Here is a 13504-nt window from a genome sequence, read left to right on the forward strand (position 1 = left end):
GGCAGGCGATGCGGGTGTCTGAGATAGCGAGGGACGAGTGCGTTGGATAAGAGGTCGAGATCACGAATTTGGGAACTCTCCGGATTCCTTCGCGACCCTTCCTTGAGCCGTGCGTGCCAGTCAGCAGCGCTGTCTACGATTTCAAGCGAGTTCTCATGTGCCAACAGAACCGTCACACACACATGATCCACAGCGCGGACGCGAATCGTGCTCCCGCGCACTTCCACCGTCTCCGGACGCGCTCCGTCGGCCAAACTGTCTCACGCGCGCGTTTGCCTAATCAGCGACAGGGACAACTGCTGACGACCACGAAGGTGTACTTGCACGCAGTCACAGGACCGAGTGACTACGAAGGTGCGGTGGAAACTAGCCCTGCAGCGCGCTGGCTGTCGCGATCAACGCGGAGACTGTCCCGATGAAGTGATGACGATGACGCAGGCGTAGTTCGTGCACACGTACACTACTCGCGCACTCGCACCGCCCAGTAGACCCGCACGCGTGGCGATGCGGTCACGCTCGTAAAGGTGAAAATGAACACAACAAAAATAATATCCAAACCTGCGGGATCTGGAAAAGAAGCCGAGCCAGAGTAGAAGAGGCAACGGCAACGTCACAAGTCTCGCATCCCTTCTTAGTGTCCTGGCATCGCAAATCTAAAATCTCATTCCGGGCTGCTCGGTCTCCTCTTCCGCTTCTTCTCCACAGCCCTCTTCCCTCCGTCTCGCTAGCACCGCGGTCGCTCGAAATTCCCGCCCGCAGCCTTTGCCCGTCTATAGCTTACTCGCCCGGCCCGGCTGTCTTTTGCTGCGGCAAGATTCCGTCCAGCTCTCTTTCGTCTCGTCGTCTCCCGTCGTACCCGCCCGCTGCAGACCAACGAGATCGTCATCGCTCGCGCCGCCGTCGTTCGACACCGACCTGTCATACGTCGCCGCACCGCTTTGTCTGACCGCCTCCAGATTTTCCATTGCCGTCGATAACCAACATGTCGCGTGCAATTATGGTCGTCGACACGACATACTACGACTGCCTTGGCGTCGCGCCTGACGCCTCTGCGCTGGATATCAAGAAAGCCTACCGCAAGAAGGCCATTCTTCTGCATCCCGATAAGAATCCTAATGATCCAACCGCACACGAGAAATTCCAGGAAGTATGTGCGCTGCTGATTTCCTCTCATCTTCGCGATTTGCTAACGCTGACTTCACAGGTTGGAGAAGCATACCAAAGTACGTTTTAACAATAGCATATATCTTGTCCGCTATACCCCAAGCTGCTAACGCGACTCTCCTTGCCAGTTCTCAGCGATCCCGAGCTGCGAAAGCGATATGATCAACTCGGAAAAGACCAGGCCGTTCCCGATGCCGGTTTTGGTACGTGACGCTACCAGTTCGGCATGATCTCGCTTCGCTAACATACCCTTTGCGCTTTTTAGAGGACAGTGTCGACTTCTTCGCGATGATTTTTGGCGGCGAAGCCTTCTATGACTAGTACGCGTCGCCACTTTCGTCAGATGTTCACAGCTAACGCACACCAGCATCGGCGAGATCTTGTTAATGAAGGAGCTCATGAAGGCTATTGAGATCACCCAGCAAGATGAGGAAGCTGCCGCTGCTGCCGCTGCTCAGGAATCCCAGGAACACAGTGCTGCCGAACCGACCGGCACAGCGACTTACTCGTATCCAGCGCCGAGCGTTTCCGCCAGCGAACCAGACACCACGAAGCCAACCGAGGCGCCTGCACCCACCCCAGTGCCAACAAGAACCCCGTCAACTCCGCTGCCTCCGGCCGTTCTTGCACTCGCCGACAGCGAAGACAATACAGAGACGTCTACACACCCTGCATCGTCCTCAGCATCCACCACAGCTACTACCGCATCCAAGGACTCAAGCGCGGCGGCGAAGAAGGAGAAAGAGAAGAAGACCATGGGGCTGACCAAGGAGCAGCGCGAAGAGCTGTACAAGATGGAGGCTGAGCGTAAGGAGGCACGGCGAGTGCGGGTCGAGCATCTTCGGAAAAAGCTGATCGAGCGGTTGTCCTTGTACACTGAATCTGGCAAGGATGACGATATTATTAACGCATACAAGGCAAAAATCACGGTATGCATGGCGCTACCGTTTATAAGCAAAGTGATTTACTAATGTATCTTGCAGCTCGAGCGGGAAAACCTGAAAGTGGAGTCTTTTGGCATCGAGCTTTTGCACTCAATCGGCAATGTGTACTACATGAAGGGCAATGCGTACCGCAAGTCGTCGAAGTACCTTGGTATGAACTCAATCTTCGGCAAGATGAAAGAGAAGGGCACTATCATGAAGGACACGTGGAACACGATCTCCTCCGCGCTTGACGCGCAGTCACAAATTCAGGATATGAATAAGGCGGTTGAAAAGGGTGGTGATGACTTGAGTGAGGAGGCAAAGGCGGAGATGGAGCGTTTGGTCTTTGGCAAAGTACTCAACGCAGCGTGGCGTGGCTCGCGATACGAAATCCAGGGCGTGCTCCGCGAGGTGTGCGATCTGGTGCTCGAGGATAAGACCATCAAGGCGGAGAAGCGCATGCAGCGCGCCGAAGCACTGGAGATTATCGGACGCATTTTCAGAGAGGCTGAACGCGACCCTGGGGAGGACGACGATGCCCGCATTTTCGAGACGATTCTTGCCGAGGCTACTCAGAAAAAGAGCAAAAAGTCAAAGAAGGGCACTTAAGTCGTCGTTTTCACTCCCATGTCGCCTTCCTGCTTTCTTCCGTCCCCTCTTCCTTACCCGCGTTATCTTTACTGTCCGTCTTGTTATCTTCTTTTGACATTCGCACGGCCTTGTTACACACCCTTTAGACAACTGATAGCCATCTCTCGAGTCCTTTTATGTAAAATTATAATTTATTTGTGCAGTACTATTAAGTAAATGAGTCTCTATTTGCTTCTACACCCGTGTGCCTCGACTGTGACAGCTCGGTGCGTTGATATCAGCCAACGCGAGGCTAGAGTGCTATCGCCATTCGTCTACCACAGCAAAGAACGGATCAGAATCATTTAAACTGGAATAGCTTGCATTACTTGTTCAAAAAATCAAACATACATAAATACAAAGACAACACATATCGAACTTTTCGCCGAAACAAAAATACAATCGAGAAACCGCACCTCACACAAATCTACAAAACTAGCTGGATTCTTTCTTTTTCTTCTTTTTCTTCTCACCACTCTCATCATCCGCTTTCCTCTTCTTCTTCTTTTTCTTCTCGCCACCGTCCTCAGCCTCTGCATTGTCCTCGGGCTCAGTCTTAACTTCCTCAATCAGCGGCTTAACAGTCTCGGCCGGAGCCTCGACAACCATCTCATCGTCCTCAGACTTGACAGTAGCAGGGGTTACGTTCAAGTCAACGTACTTGTTCTTCCATGTCGCAGGAGTAGCCTCAGTCGTCCGGCCGTACTTATCAAGCATGCCATCGGACTTAAGCTTCTTTTTCTCCAAGGCAGTTGGGCCCAGACCCCAACGACGGGGGTAAGTGTCACGCTCCATGATACACCGCTTAACCTTGGCGACAACACCATGGTCGCAAGTAGTTAGCTCAACTGTAGACATCTGAGCGATACCAAGAGCAATAGCCTCGCCCTTGGTAGTCATCAAGACAACCTCCTCGTTGACTTCGATGTCAGCCTCGTAGCGAAGCAGACCCGGAATCATAAGCTTGGCACCATAGCAGACTGCATTGACAGCACTGTCCTTGACAACGATGCGCTTATATCCAACAAGCAGAGACTCAAGAGGACGAATAACCCGGCGCAAATACGACTCATCGCGAGTGTTATCATACACCCACTGGGCGTCCAAAACATCGTGCAGAGTAACCATGCCATCAGTCTCACCCATAGCACCAGATCGCACACGTCGCAGCTCCTGCATATGACCACCAACGCCCAAAAGTAGACCAAGATGCACGCAGAGAGTACGGATGTAAGTTCCAGCCTCGCAGCTGACCCAGAAAACCGCTAACTTTCTGTCGTTGTCAAACTCGATCAAGTTAGACTCGTGAATAGTACGAATACGCAGCTGTCTCTTGACCGCGGAGATCAATGGAGGACGCTGGAAGAGCGCACCGGTCAGAGTCTCCAGCTGGCGCTGAAGCTGCTTCTCCTCAGGCAGCACATCGTGCAATCTAAGAACGCACACGTACTCCTTTCCGGCACCTTGCTGAGACTTGACCAAACGAGTAGCACGGTCAATGCAGACTATTAAACAGCCAGTAACCTTCGGGTCCAGCGTACCACTGTGGCCAGTCTTTTCACATCTATTACACTTCCATTAGGCCTTAATGATGACTATTGACAAACAACAACACATACCGAAGAATCCGCTTCACCCAGGCGACGACCTCATGACTACTAGGATTGCTCGGCTATTATGAGTCAGCTTGTGAATTCTTCGAATCAGATTCAGAATTGCATGACAGCCTACCTTGTCTAGGTTAATGACACCGCTGCTAATGTAGCTCTTCAAGTCTCTCTTCAAAGGCGTACTCCCGCTACACAAGAGAGTTAACGTAAGATTCTTTGCTATTCGTCCAGCAAAAATAAGTCATACTTCGGAATAGGTGTGTAGTGTCCTGTATGATCACGCGGTTAGCCAGCCCATCGCAAACCACGACACCACTCAAATAACACTAACCTGTCCGCACAATAAGTTTGTCGTAGTTCTTCAGTAGTAGCGGCCACGATGATGTGTCAACAGACGCGCCCCGGTTCTCCGGCTTGATCGTGAACTCGTCGCTGGTTCCGTTGACGGCGGTCATCGTTGCTGTTCTTGTGCAGCGAAAATGCTAGACGGCTGTCTTGTTCTCCTGTCCGCAACGGCTTGTCAAAGCCTAAAACAAGCAATCAAGCACCCGAAAACTTTTGTCGGTAAGCCTGCAGTCGTCAACTCTTGCTGACCGTGGGGTGTTGAAAGTTGCCGAATTGCTGGTGCAGAGCCGTTTGGTCGTCGACAAAAAGTTGAACGTCTTGAATTTTTTCCGAGCCGCGACACCAATCCCTAACCCTCTTCGCCATTCTTTGATAGTCATAACATATTCTACCGTATTGCAAGCGAGAATGTATTAATGAGATTGCTTTGCTTGAAATCGAAATTAAAGACCAAAAACAGGTGGTTTAATAATTCTACAACTTGCGCCAGCATCCAGCTATTCATAATTACGCCACAATTTCGCAACCAAGTAAGAGATAAATGCACCGAAACAGCAATAAGGAAAATAAACAATGAAACATAATTTAGTACAAGGAATACCTTTGTGTCAAAAGTCAATCCCCCAGTCTGTGTCCTCGGCCCCAGCGGAAGGAAGTATTTGTGTTGTGTTCGGTGCTTGCGCCAGTACTTCGCGAGGACGTATTCAGCCTACTGTTGCCATTACCGGTGGCAGGTGGATAGTAAGCACTGCCAAATGATCTGTGAATATTTCGAGAATCCGTAGTCAGTCCAGTTGTAGGTGACCAAGCGCCGGGAAGTAACGACTTCAGCCACCGTGGAGTCTGTAGCCAGGAACTAGGTCGACCAGGCCCACCAGCAGTCTCCAAGTGTTGGTACAGATAGGCCGCCGCAAAACCAGTCACCGAAATCAAAAAGGAGCCTTGCCCCTCTATTAGCAACTTAAATGCAAGAACGAAAGCCGGTAGATATTTCGCCTTAAACATGATTCCAAAGTAAAAGCTGACCATTCGCTCCGGGTTGTATTGCGACCAAGTGTAAGTAAAGGCCACCAGAAGGGGAGCAACATATGCGACACCGTTCGTCAGAAAATTCAATGCCTATACAGTGTTAGTAGTCAGTAAAATGTCAGTTTAAGTGGCATGACAAAAAAATAAAGAGATGTAGGGCACCACGACCACGACAATCGGCAATGAGCAAACTGCCGGCTGGTTTCTCATAACAGCGCCCACGACCCTCACATGCGAACTCTTTTAAAAAATGCGAATGATATGAAGAGTCGCATGTGAAGCTTAATATCCTCCGTAAACAGGATCCACGTATCGACAGAGCAAAACGATCATGGAGCAGAAACGGGAGGGTCTTCGTAGAAGACAGGAAGAAAATCAAAAAAAGGATGAATGAACGGGGAAACTCACAGCAATGACGCCGCCAACAAAGATGACGAAATAGATGTAGTCGGCAGTAAACCCACGGAACTTTTCCATTTCTAGGTCTTTACCATATGTATACACTGTATGGCAGTTAAATTATAAGTTTGCCTCAACCAAAGAAGTGCATACGCACGCATATAAATCTCCATCAGCTTCGACATCGGATCCGCGCCCATAACGACAAAAAATGCGGTCACTGAAAATATCCGGTTAGCTTTGATGCGCCAGAAACTTAGAGCATCGGAAACTAACCAGGTCGCCATATTTGCAGCTTGTAGATCGTCCATGGCCAGTAGTTCACGACCAAGCTCGTTGGGATGACATTCAATAGTCCGCCAAACGTTGCTCCAATTGTGCCAAGAAGGAATATGCGCGTCACAGGTGGCACCGATTTTATAAAGCTGAAAGAAAAGTTAGCATGCGAGAAACGGCTATCGGCGCGCAATTCTTCAGCGACAAGGGAAGGGAGAACATACTCTATGATCTCATTTGCCATTTAGGAATCTGGCAAACGACTAAGTCCAAAAGATGTAGCAGGATGATGCAATGCGAGTCGAATCAAAGGAACAAAGACGCAGGACGATGCGATCTTCGACGATGGGGGCAAGCGTGTATATAGCCCGAGAGTGCGATTCTTCCAAGTTTTTCTGGCGGGAACAAGCCACGTCGGCACGAGCCACAGTTCGCAAAATACAAATCCCTCATAGCATACGACGCTAACATTGGTTACCCGGATAAAACGCGTGCGCGACGCGTACAGTTCGTTGCTTTAAGCCCAGCCGGGACCAGGCGCTGCATCCGTCTGCTCACCGTTCTGCTGCGCCCGTTGCGACTCGCACCACCTCCCGCACGGCAGATCCTGTCGACTCGCCACAGACCACAGACGTACTTCGCTTGATTTGTCGAGCAGCGATGGGACGCTCTTCCAACTTGGACAAATTGCGCAACGCTCGACGCGACAAGGCGGAGGGCAAGTCGCGTCTTGAGACGTACCGAGAAGACGAAGAAAAAGATTTCGACAGCATCGCAATTTACGACGAGGTCGACGAAAACGACTATCGACGCGTTGTGCAGAAGCGTCTTTTAGGCGCTGATTTTGTGGTCGATGATAACGGACTTGGCTACGCAGACGACGGCACATATGACTGGGAGCCTGAAGGCAGCGACGAAGAGCAGGAGCCCACAGCCGACGGCAAAAGAAGTATGCGACTGACAAGCTGTGGAGCTATAGCTAAGCGCCTGAGTTAACTATGGATGCAGAGAAGAAATCAAAGGGCGACAAGGATGAAGTGTCGAAGAAACAGCGTAACGCTATGGACAAGTTCATCGCGAAGTCTAGTTCCACACTCCCGAAGCGTGCAGCGCCGGTATGCATACTTGCCGTCTCCATAACTGTGATCTGTCTAATCTCTCAACCAATTTAGAAGGCTTTAGATGAGAATGACGACGTCTTCTTCGCGAATATTCTTGCCGGGGTCGATAGCGCAGCGTCAAAGTCTAAGAAGGACGCGCCACGGGCACAGAAGGCCTCAAAGCCGGCAAAGCCACTCTCGAAGTCGGTCTTCCAGGTATTTACAGACAAGCCTCTTCTTTCTCGTGATTCAGACCACACACGGCGTCGTATCACTGTCTCATCCTCACCGCCGCCGCCAGTACCACGCGACAGAAAGAACATCGACCCCGAGCCAGATATCACCTCGCCAGTGTCCTCATCGCTGATCGACGACGAAGCCATATCATCTAAACCGGCATATGAGTCCGATGACGATGCATGGGATCACGCCTTGGCCGAGATAGGCGACGACGACAATGACGACAACTTGGATCTCAATATTGACTCCAAGGAGACTGTCAAACCTGGGTTTGCCAGAACGAATGATGACGGTAGCGACGATGAAGTTATGGAGTTCGAAACTCTGACGACGACCAATCTCAATGCACCGATCAAGCGTATCAATATAGCGGCAAGCAAACCTGTGGTACAGAAGCAAGATATGAATTTGAAAGCCGGAACCGAGTCGGTAATAGAACAAACTGACGTAACTCCTGTGCGACAAAAAGCGGATGTCGCCAACTCACATGCCTGGACAAGCATGAACTCGGCGCTTCCTGTATCTGTCGTTTCTTCTCCAGCGTCGTCTTCAGTTGGAATGATGAACAAAATTCCGTTCGGGGACGTTGTGGAGGACGACGGAACTGTGAAAATGTTCTGGACCGACTATTGTGACATGGGTGATCGTTTAATATTGTTTGGAAAGGTATGCGCATTTGTTGTTTGCATTTCAATCACCCACTAACCGGAGCTTTAGACGATGTTGAAAAAGTGTGACAAATATGTCAGCTGCATGTTACAGATCAAAAACATTAAGCGACGACTGTTCTTTCTCCCTCGTGAAACAGTATTTGAAAATGGAACCGTCACGGACATTCCTGTGACCATGGACGATGTCTACGAGGAAGTCGCAAATATATTCAAAGCCGACCGTGTACAGTGGCTACAGAAGAGCTGTGTTCGGAAGTATGCCTTTGAATTGCCTGGTGTGCCTGCTGAATGCGAATATTTGGAAGTGTTATATCCTTACAGCAACAAGCCATTACCTCTCGACCTTAGCGGAAAGACTTTCTCGCGCGTGTTTGGAACAGATACGGCTCTATTTGAGCAGTTTGTCTTGATGCAACGTGTGATGGGACCGTGCTGGCTCGAGATTAAGAACCCTCAGACAAAGGATGTTGCAAACGTGAGTTTCCTGTTGTCTATTGATTTTTGAATCTGCTGACAAATATTTCAGATGTCTTGGTGCAAGTTCGAGATTGGTGTGGATAACCCGAACTTCGTGAAGCCTATGCCTGACGCTGAAGCTCCACCACTCACCTTGATGAGCATCGCTCTGCGCACGGCTATGAATCACGCTGAGAATAAACAAGAAATTGTTGCGATCAGTGCACGCATTTTTGAAGATAGTATGTATCCTGTGACTATTGTTGGCTGTTGCACACTAACGTGTACTGTTAGTTCCGCATGACACGACTGAGTCACCGGAGAATCTCAGTCCTTACACATTTACCATTGTTCGACCAATCCGCAGGAATTTTCCAATTGGATTTGACTCCGAGATTAAGAAGCACGGGCGTGGCACAATCACGACTGAGCACAATGAACAAGCACTTCTTAGCAACTTTTTAGTCAAGATTCAGAAGTATGATCCTGACGTTTTCATCGGCCACAATCTCGATGCCGTTGACTTGTCGCTACTGTTCCATCGAATGAAAGAACGGAAGACGCCGAATTGGCATCGCATGGGACGCCTAAAGAGATCTCAGTGGCCAATTTCATCCCGTGGTTTCACTCAGTTCACGGATCGTCTGATTGTTGGCGGTCGATTACTATGCGATCTTGCAAACGACCTCGGAAAATCCTTGATGACGAAATGTCAGTCATGGAGCTTGACGGAAATGTGCAGTCTGATTCTTTCTACCACGCGCTATGAAGCAGAAGACGTCGATACGCGCAAGGAGAACAACTGGACTGATACCGCGACAGGAATGTTTGAATTTGTGTCACATTGCGAGCTGGACACGCATTTCATCGCCGCCATTGCTCTTAAGACCCAAATGCTACCGTTGACGAAGCAGTTGACTAACATAGCCGGAAATTCTTGGACCAGAACGTTAAGCGGAACTCGTGCTGAGAGGAACGAGTATATTCTGCTACACGAATTTACAAAGAACAAGTATATTGTTCCTGATAAGCACACGGTAAAGATCGGCCAGAGCAAGAAGGTGGTCACCGGGGCTGAAGAGAACGAAGACGACAACCACGACGATGAGGCTATTTCTGGTGCGACGAAGAAAAAGGACAAATTCAAGGGCGGCCTAGTGTTTGAACCTGAGAAAGGGCTTTATGACAAATATGTGCTGGTTATGGACTTTAACAGTTTATACCCGAGTATCATTCAGGAGTTCAACATTTGCTTCACGACCGTGGACCGAAGCCACTGTGTGAGTTATAGTCCATTCTTGAGTTCACTTGCGACTGGCGTCTAACACGAGGACAGAGCGAGGACGATGATAAGGTTCCAGATCCACCATCATCCACAGTCTCACAGGGCATTCTTCCTCGTATCATCGCTACCCTTGTCAACCGTCGACGGCAAGTTAAAAACTTGATGAAGGATCCCAAGGCTACACCAGCGCAGTTGGCACAGGTATTATGATCGTTGAGTTGTATATGGGTGTCAAGCTAACAAAGACGTGCAGTGGGATATAAAACAGCAGGCTCTCAAGTTGACGGCAAACTCCATGTATGGCTGTCTTGGATACGTTCGCTCAAGATTCTACGCGCGACCGTTGGCGATGCTCACGACATACAAAGGTCGTGAAATTCTGACAAACACGAAAGAGCTTGCGGAATCAATGCAATTAAAAGTTGTTTACGGAGACACAGATTCCGTCATGATTAACACCAACAGCGATGTCTATGCCGATGCTCTGAAAATCGGAAACGAATTCAAGGCGACTGTTAATGAGCGGTACCGTCTATTGGAAATCGATATCGATAACGTATTCCGGAAGTTATTACTTCATGCCAAGAAGAAATATGCTGCGTTGAACTGCATTGAGGTTAACGGCAAGATCGAGACGAAGATGGAGATTAAAGGACTCGATATGCGACGCCGTGAATATTGCGGACTCTCAAAGGATGCCTCTCAGTACGTCCTGAATCAGATCTTATCAGGTGAGCAGAACGAGACCGTTGTGGAGAAGATTCACGAATATCTTCGAGACTTGGGCGAGAAAGTGCGCGCCGGAGAGATTGCTGTTCCGAAATATACCGTCTACACGAAGCTTGGCAAGGAGCCTGAGCAGTATCCTGGCGGAAAGACTATGCCGCAGGTTCATGTCGCGCTCACACGAAAACACCGCGGAGAACAGATTCACGCCAACGACGTCATTGCGTTTATCATTGCCGCAGGAGACGAGCAGAACTTTGCTGAACGTGCACACATGCCTCAGGACTTTACCAAGGAAGGTTCAGAGCTTCATCCGGACTACGAATGGTATCTCGTGAAACAAATTCTTCCTCCAATTGAGAGATTGTGCGGTACGATTAGCGGAACCGACTCTATGCATCTTGCAAGCTGTCTCGGACTGGACACGCGCAAGTACATGGTGAGTACCAGCAATTCGAACACTAACATGGCGCTAAACATGGTGCCATTGGAGAGTACGATCAGTGACGAAGAGAGATTTCACGATGCGGACAAACTGAGACTTGTGTGTGGGAAATGCAAGTCAACGTCAATATTCGAGGGTCTTAAGCTTTCCCACGAGCAGTGCACGCCAAAGGGGATCCAATGCACGCAATGCTCGAACATATATTCCTCGTTTGAGCTAGCCGTACAGATTGAACTGACAATTCGCGGCCACATCACGCAATATTACGAGAGCTGGCTTGTTTGCGACGACAGTTCATGCGGCAACAGAACTAGACAAATGAGTGTCTATGGCAAACGGTGCATTGGCAAAGACGGTCTTGCCAAGTCGTGCCGGGGCATCATGAAATTCGAGTATTCCGACCGGGCGATCTACAACCAGCTGTTATACTTCGACTCCATATTCAATGTTGACAAGGCGAAGAATAAAGGCAACGTCGAAGTTGATGCACTCGCGGAGCATAACCGACTCAAGTTCGATATGGTCCGAGGGATTATTTCAAAGTACTTAAACGACTCCGGTCGTCGTTTCGTGGACTTTCAGAACATATTTGGGTTTATGGCATGATTGCATTGTATTTTATCGCGACAGTGTATGATATATCAGTTATTTACAGATCATATAATTATCAATGTCACATAGTATATATATAGTGCTGCTTGTTTTTTGCAGGCCAATATCGCGAACCATCGGAGCATTGGCGCGAATTGGAGCTGAGACGGGAAGAGGTGTCAGGACAGTGACTTCTCTTCGGTCATAACAGTCCACACCACTTGGTAATCCAAATGATGCATGATCGGGTATTATAGAGAAGAAACTCAAGAATGTGCCAAAGAAATATTGCATCCGCGAGTACAGGCGATGGCAAGGTCTGCAGGATGAGGCCGAGCAGTGCCAGCAGCTACGTCATAACTGGGAGCAAGTCATCCAAACTCCCAATGGAGATATCTGGCCTTTCTTTGACCGACGCACGAGCTGGCGGCCATTGCAGTACCGCATACATTGTTTAGTTTGCCGGAGTATTGACCTCGAACTTCACCATAAGTTAGTTTGCAAGATACTTCAGTCATGGTGCCACCGACAAGAAGCTCTCCAACTGTGAGGCGAATCATGCGAGAAGCGAAGGAGTTAGCGGAGCGTGACCAAGATATCTACGGGGCTCCGATTGAAGTAAGGAGGCCTTTTGATGTGGCAACTATTGTTGCCGATTATCAGTAGATATATTTGTGAGCGATATCTAATTGGGATCTTGTTTAGGACAATTTATTCGAGTGGCATTTCGTGATCCGAGGCCCGCCATCTAGCCCGTACGAAGAGGGATACTACCACGGCCGAATTAGCCTACCTGGAAATTATCCATTTGCGCCACCAAGTTTTAGATTCTTACAAGACAGTGGGCGTTTTGAAGTAAACCGGGAAATATGCTTGTCTATCAGCAACTTTCATGTTGAAGAATGGTCTCCTGCGTGGGGTAAGTTGTGGCGTCGAGACACTTGGCTGGCCGACACATGTTCTGACGAGTGCAATAGATATACAACGCGCGCTGGTTGCGCTAAGAGCGTTTATGGTCACATCTGCAGATGGCGCAATTGGCAGCTTAGATAATGTCCCCGAGGCTACTAAGCGGGAGATTGCAAGAAAGAGTCCATATTTCAAGTGCAGTGTCTGCGGCAAGACAAACAACGAGCTATTAGTAGACGAAACATATAATGATGCTGAAGGGACTCGTATAACATCCGCGAATAGAGATCCTGTCTCTCAGAACGATGAACCAGGAACGAATTTGGTGGCGAACGTCGGAACGAACACCAGTCACACGGAGACTCCAACCCCAGTCTCTGGCCGCAACAATAGCATTTATAGCAGGAAGGTTGCTTTGTTTATATGCATCGCTGTCATCATTTGGGCCGCGGGTACCTTTACATAACCCCAAGGAAGAATCATGAAGACGCCGTTTGCTATTGGTGTACAATATGTCGAGTTACAACGCGGGAAGTGATATGTACTCACTATGAATTTGTACATAACAATCACGCGTCTTATTCTATATAAGTACGGTCGTCATAGTCATTAGTCTATCCCAAAAGGATTCCAGATGAGCCTGAACCACGTAGGTAATCGAGAGGTCGTAGGATCCCGTCAGCTCGCAAATGGAGTCAGCTT

At 49.1% G+C, this 13504-nt stretch overlaps 5 protein-coding genes across 5 annotated transcripts; 3 read left to right on the plus strand and 2 right to left on the minus strand.

Moving 5' to 3' along the window:
- Positions 1 to 539: 539 nt before the first annotated feature.
- V1518DRAFT_417878 (X-domain of DnaJ-containing-domain-containing protein) lies at positions 540 to 3095 on the plus strand. The gene is made up of 6 exons (XM_066904416.1): positions 540 to 1147; positions 1205 to 1223; positions 1293 to 1367; positions 1430 to 1484; positions 1532 to 2093; positions 2148 to 3095. The coding sequence occupies exons 1-6, from the start codon at positions 983 to 985 to the stop codon at positions 2697 to 2699; spliced, it is 1428 nt and encodes a 475-aa protein (XP_066759071.1). The 5' UTR covers positions 540 to 982; the 3' UTR covers positions 2700 to 3095.
- On the minus strand, positions 3025 to 5021 carry V1518DRAFT_417880 (pseudouridine synthase). The gene is made up of 5 exons (XM_066904417.1): positions 4662 to 5021; positions 4578 to 4599; positions 4452 to 4518; positions 4340 to 4392; positions 3025 to 4284 (listed from the first exon to the last, which is right to left on the minus strand). Exons 1-5 carry the CDS (start codon positions 4783 to 4785, stop codon positions 3156 to 3158), a joined length of 1395 nt encoding a protein of 464 aa, XP_066759072.1. The 5' UTR covers positions 4786 to 5021; the 3' UTR covers positions 3025 to 3155.
- V1518DRAFT_417881 (Der1-like family-domain-containing protein) lies at positions 4958 to 6849 on the minus strand. Its single transcript, XM_066904418.1, has 5 exons — positions 6604 to 6849; positions 6380 to 6528; positions 6261 to 6323; positions 6113 to 6207; positions 4958 to 5794 (listed from the first exon to the last, which is right to left on the minus strand). The coding sequence occupies exons 1-5, from the start codon at positions 6621 to 6623 to the stop codon at positions 5291 to 5293; spliced, it is 831 nt and encodes a 276-aa protein (XP_066759073.1). The 5' UTR covers positions 6624 to 6849; the 3' UTR covers positions 4958 to 5290.
- A 54-nt stretch (positions 6850 to 6903) lies between these two features.
- On the plus strand, positions 6904 to 12054 carry V1518DRAFT_417885 (uncharacterized protein). Its single transcript, XM_066904419.1, has 8 exons — positions 6904 to 7328; positions 7388 to 7494; positions 7552 to 8385; positions 8437 to 8865; positions 8917 to 9088; positions 9141 to 10126; positions 10183 to 10332; positions 10385 to 12054. Exons 1-8 carry the CDS (start codon positions 7040 to 7042, stop codon positions 11906 to 11908), a joined length of 4491 nt encoding a protein of 1496 aa, XP_066759074.1. The 5' UTR covers positions 6904 to 7039; the 3' UTR covers positions 11909 to 12054.
- Positions 12055 to 12246: 192 nt separating this feature from the next.
- Positions 12247 to 13447, plus strand: V1518DRAFT_417888 (ubiquitin-conjugating enzyme/RWD-like protein). The gene is made up of 3 exons (XM_066904420.1): positions 12247 to 12511; positions 12599 to 12812; positions 12871 to 13447. The coding sequence occupies exons 1-3, from the start codon at positions 12410 to 12412 to the stop codon at positions 13266 to 13268; spliced, it is 714 nt and encodes a 237-aa protein (XP_066759075.1). The 5' UTR covers positions 12247 to 12409; the 3' UTR covers positions 13269 to 13447.
- The last annotated feature ends 57 nt before the right edge of the window (positions 13448 to 13504 follow it).

Source organism: Limtongia smithiae (genome assembly GCF_038497785.1).
Source record: "Limtongia smithiae strain NRRL Y-17922 unplaced genomic scaffold V1518scaffold_7, whole genome shotgun sequence".
NCBI lineage: Eukaryota > Fungi > Ascomycota > Lipomycetes > Lipomycetales > Lipomycetaceae > Limtongia > Limtongia smithiae.

What these genes read in the sequence shown, in the direction of transcription:
- V1518DRAFT_417888 (XM_066904420.1), top strand. Translation starts at nt 12,410, where the DNA reads ATGGTGCCACCGACAAGAAGCTCTCCAACTGTGAGGCGAATCATGCGA. An exon ending in TCTACGGGGCTCCGATTGAA is followed by an intron (nt 12,512 to 12,598) that starts GTAAGGAGGCCT and finishes GATCTTGTTTAG; the next exon opens with GACAATTTATTCGAGTGGCA. An exon ending in AGAATGGTCTCCTGCGTGGG is followed by an intron (nt 12,813 to 12,870) that starts GTAAGTTGTGGC and finishes CGAGTGCAATAG; the next exon opens with ATATACAACGCGCGCTGGTT.
- V1518DRAFT_417878 (XM_066904416.1), top strand. Translation starts at nt 983, where the DNA reads ATGTCGCGTGCAATTATGGTCGTCGACACGACATACTACGACTGCCTT. An exon ending in CGTTCCCGATGCCGGTTTTG is followed by an intron (nt 1,368 to 1,429) that starts GTACGTGACGCT and finishes TGCGCTTTTTAG; the next exon opens with AGGACAGTGTCGACTTCTTC. An exon ending in CATACAAGGCAAAAATCACG is followed by an intron (nt 2,094 to 2,147) that starts GTATGCATGGCG and finishes TGTATCTTGCAG; the next exon opens with CTCGAGCGGGAAAACCTGAA.
- V1518DRAFT_417881 (XM_066904418.1), bottom strand. Translation starts at nt 6,623, where the DNA reads ATGGCAAATGAGATCATAGA. An exon ending in GCTGATGGAGATTTATATGC is followed by an intron (nt 6,208 to 6,260) that starts GTGCGTATGCAC and finishes ACTGCCATACAG; the next exon opens with TGTATACATATGGTAAAGAC. An exon ending in TTGTTGGCGGCGTCATTGCT is followed by an intron (nt 5,795 to 6,112) that starts GTGAGTTTCCCC and finishes AACACTGTATAG; the next exon opens with GCATTGAATTTTCTGACGAA.
- V1518DRAFT_417885 (XM_066904419.1), top strand. Translation starts at nt 7,040, where the DNA reads ATGGGACGCTCTTCCAACTTGGACAAATTGCGCAACGCTCGACGCGAC. An exon ending in CCGTGGACCGAAGCCACTGT is followed by an intron (nt 10,127 to 10,182) that starts GTGAGTTATAGT and finishes ACACGAGGACAG; the next exon opens with AGCGAGGACGATGATAAGGT. An exon ending in CACCAGCGCAGTTGGCACAG is followed by an intron (nt 10,333 to 10,384) that starts GTATTATGATCG and finishes AAAGACGTGCAG; the next exon opens with TGGGATATAAAACAGCAGGC.
- V1518DRAFT_417880 (XM_066904417.1), bottom strand. Translation starts at nt 4,785, where the DNA reads ATGACCGCCGTCAACGGAACCAGCGACGAGTTCACGATCAAGCCGGAG. An exon ending in CAAACTTATTGTGCGGACAG is followed by an intron (nt 4,600 to 4,661) that starts GTTAGTGTTATT and finishes GTGATCATACAG; the next exon opens with GACACTACACACCTATTCCG. An exon ending in GTGTCATTAACCTAGACAAG is followed by an intron (nt 4,393 to 4,451) that starts GTAGGCTGTCAT and finishes GACTCATAATAG; the next exon opens with CCGAGCAATCCTAGTAGTCA.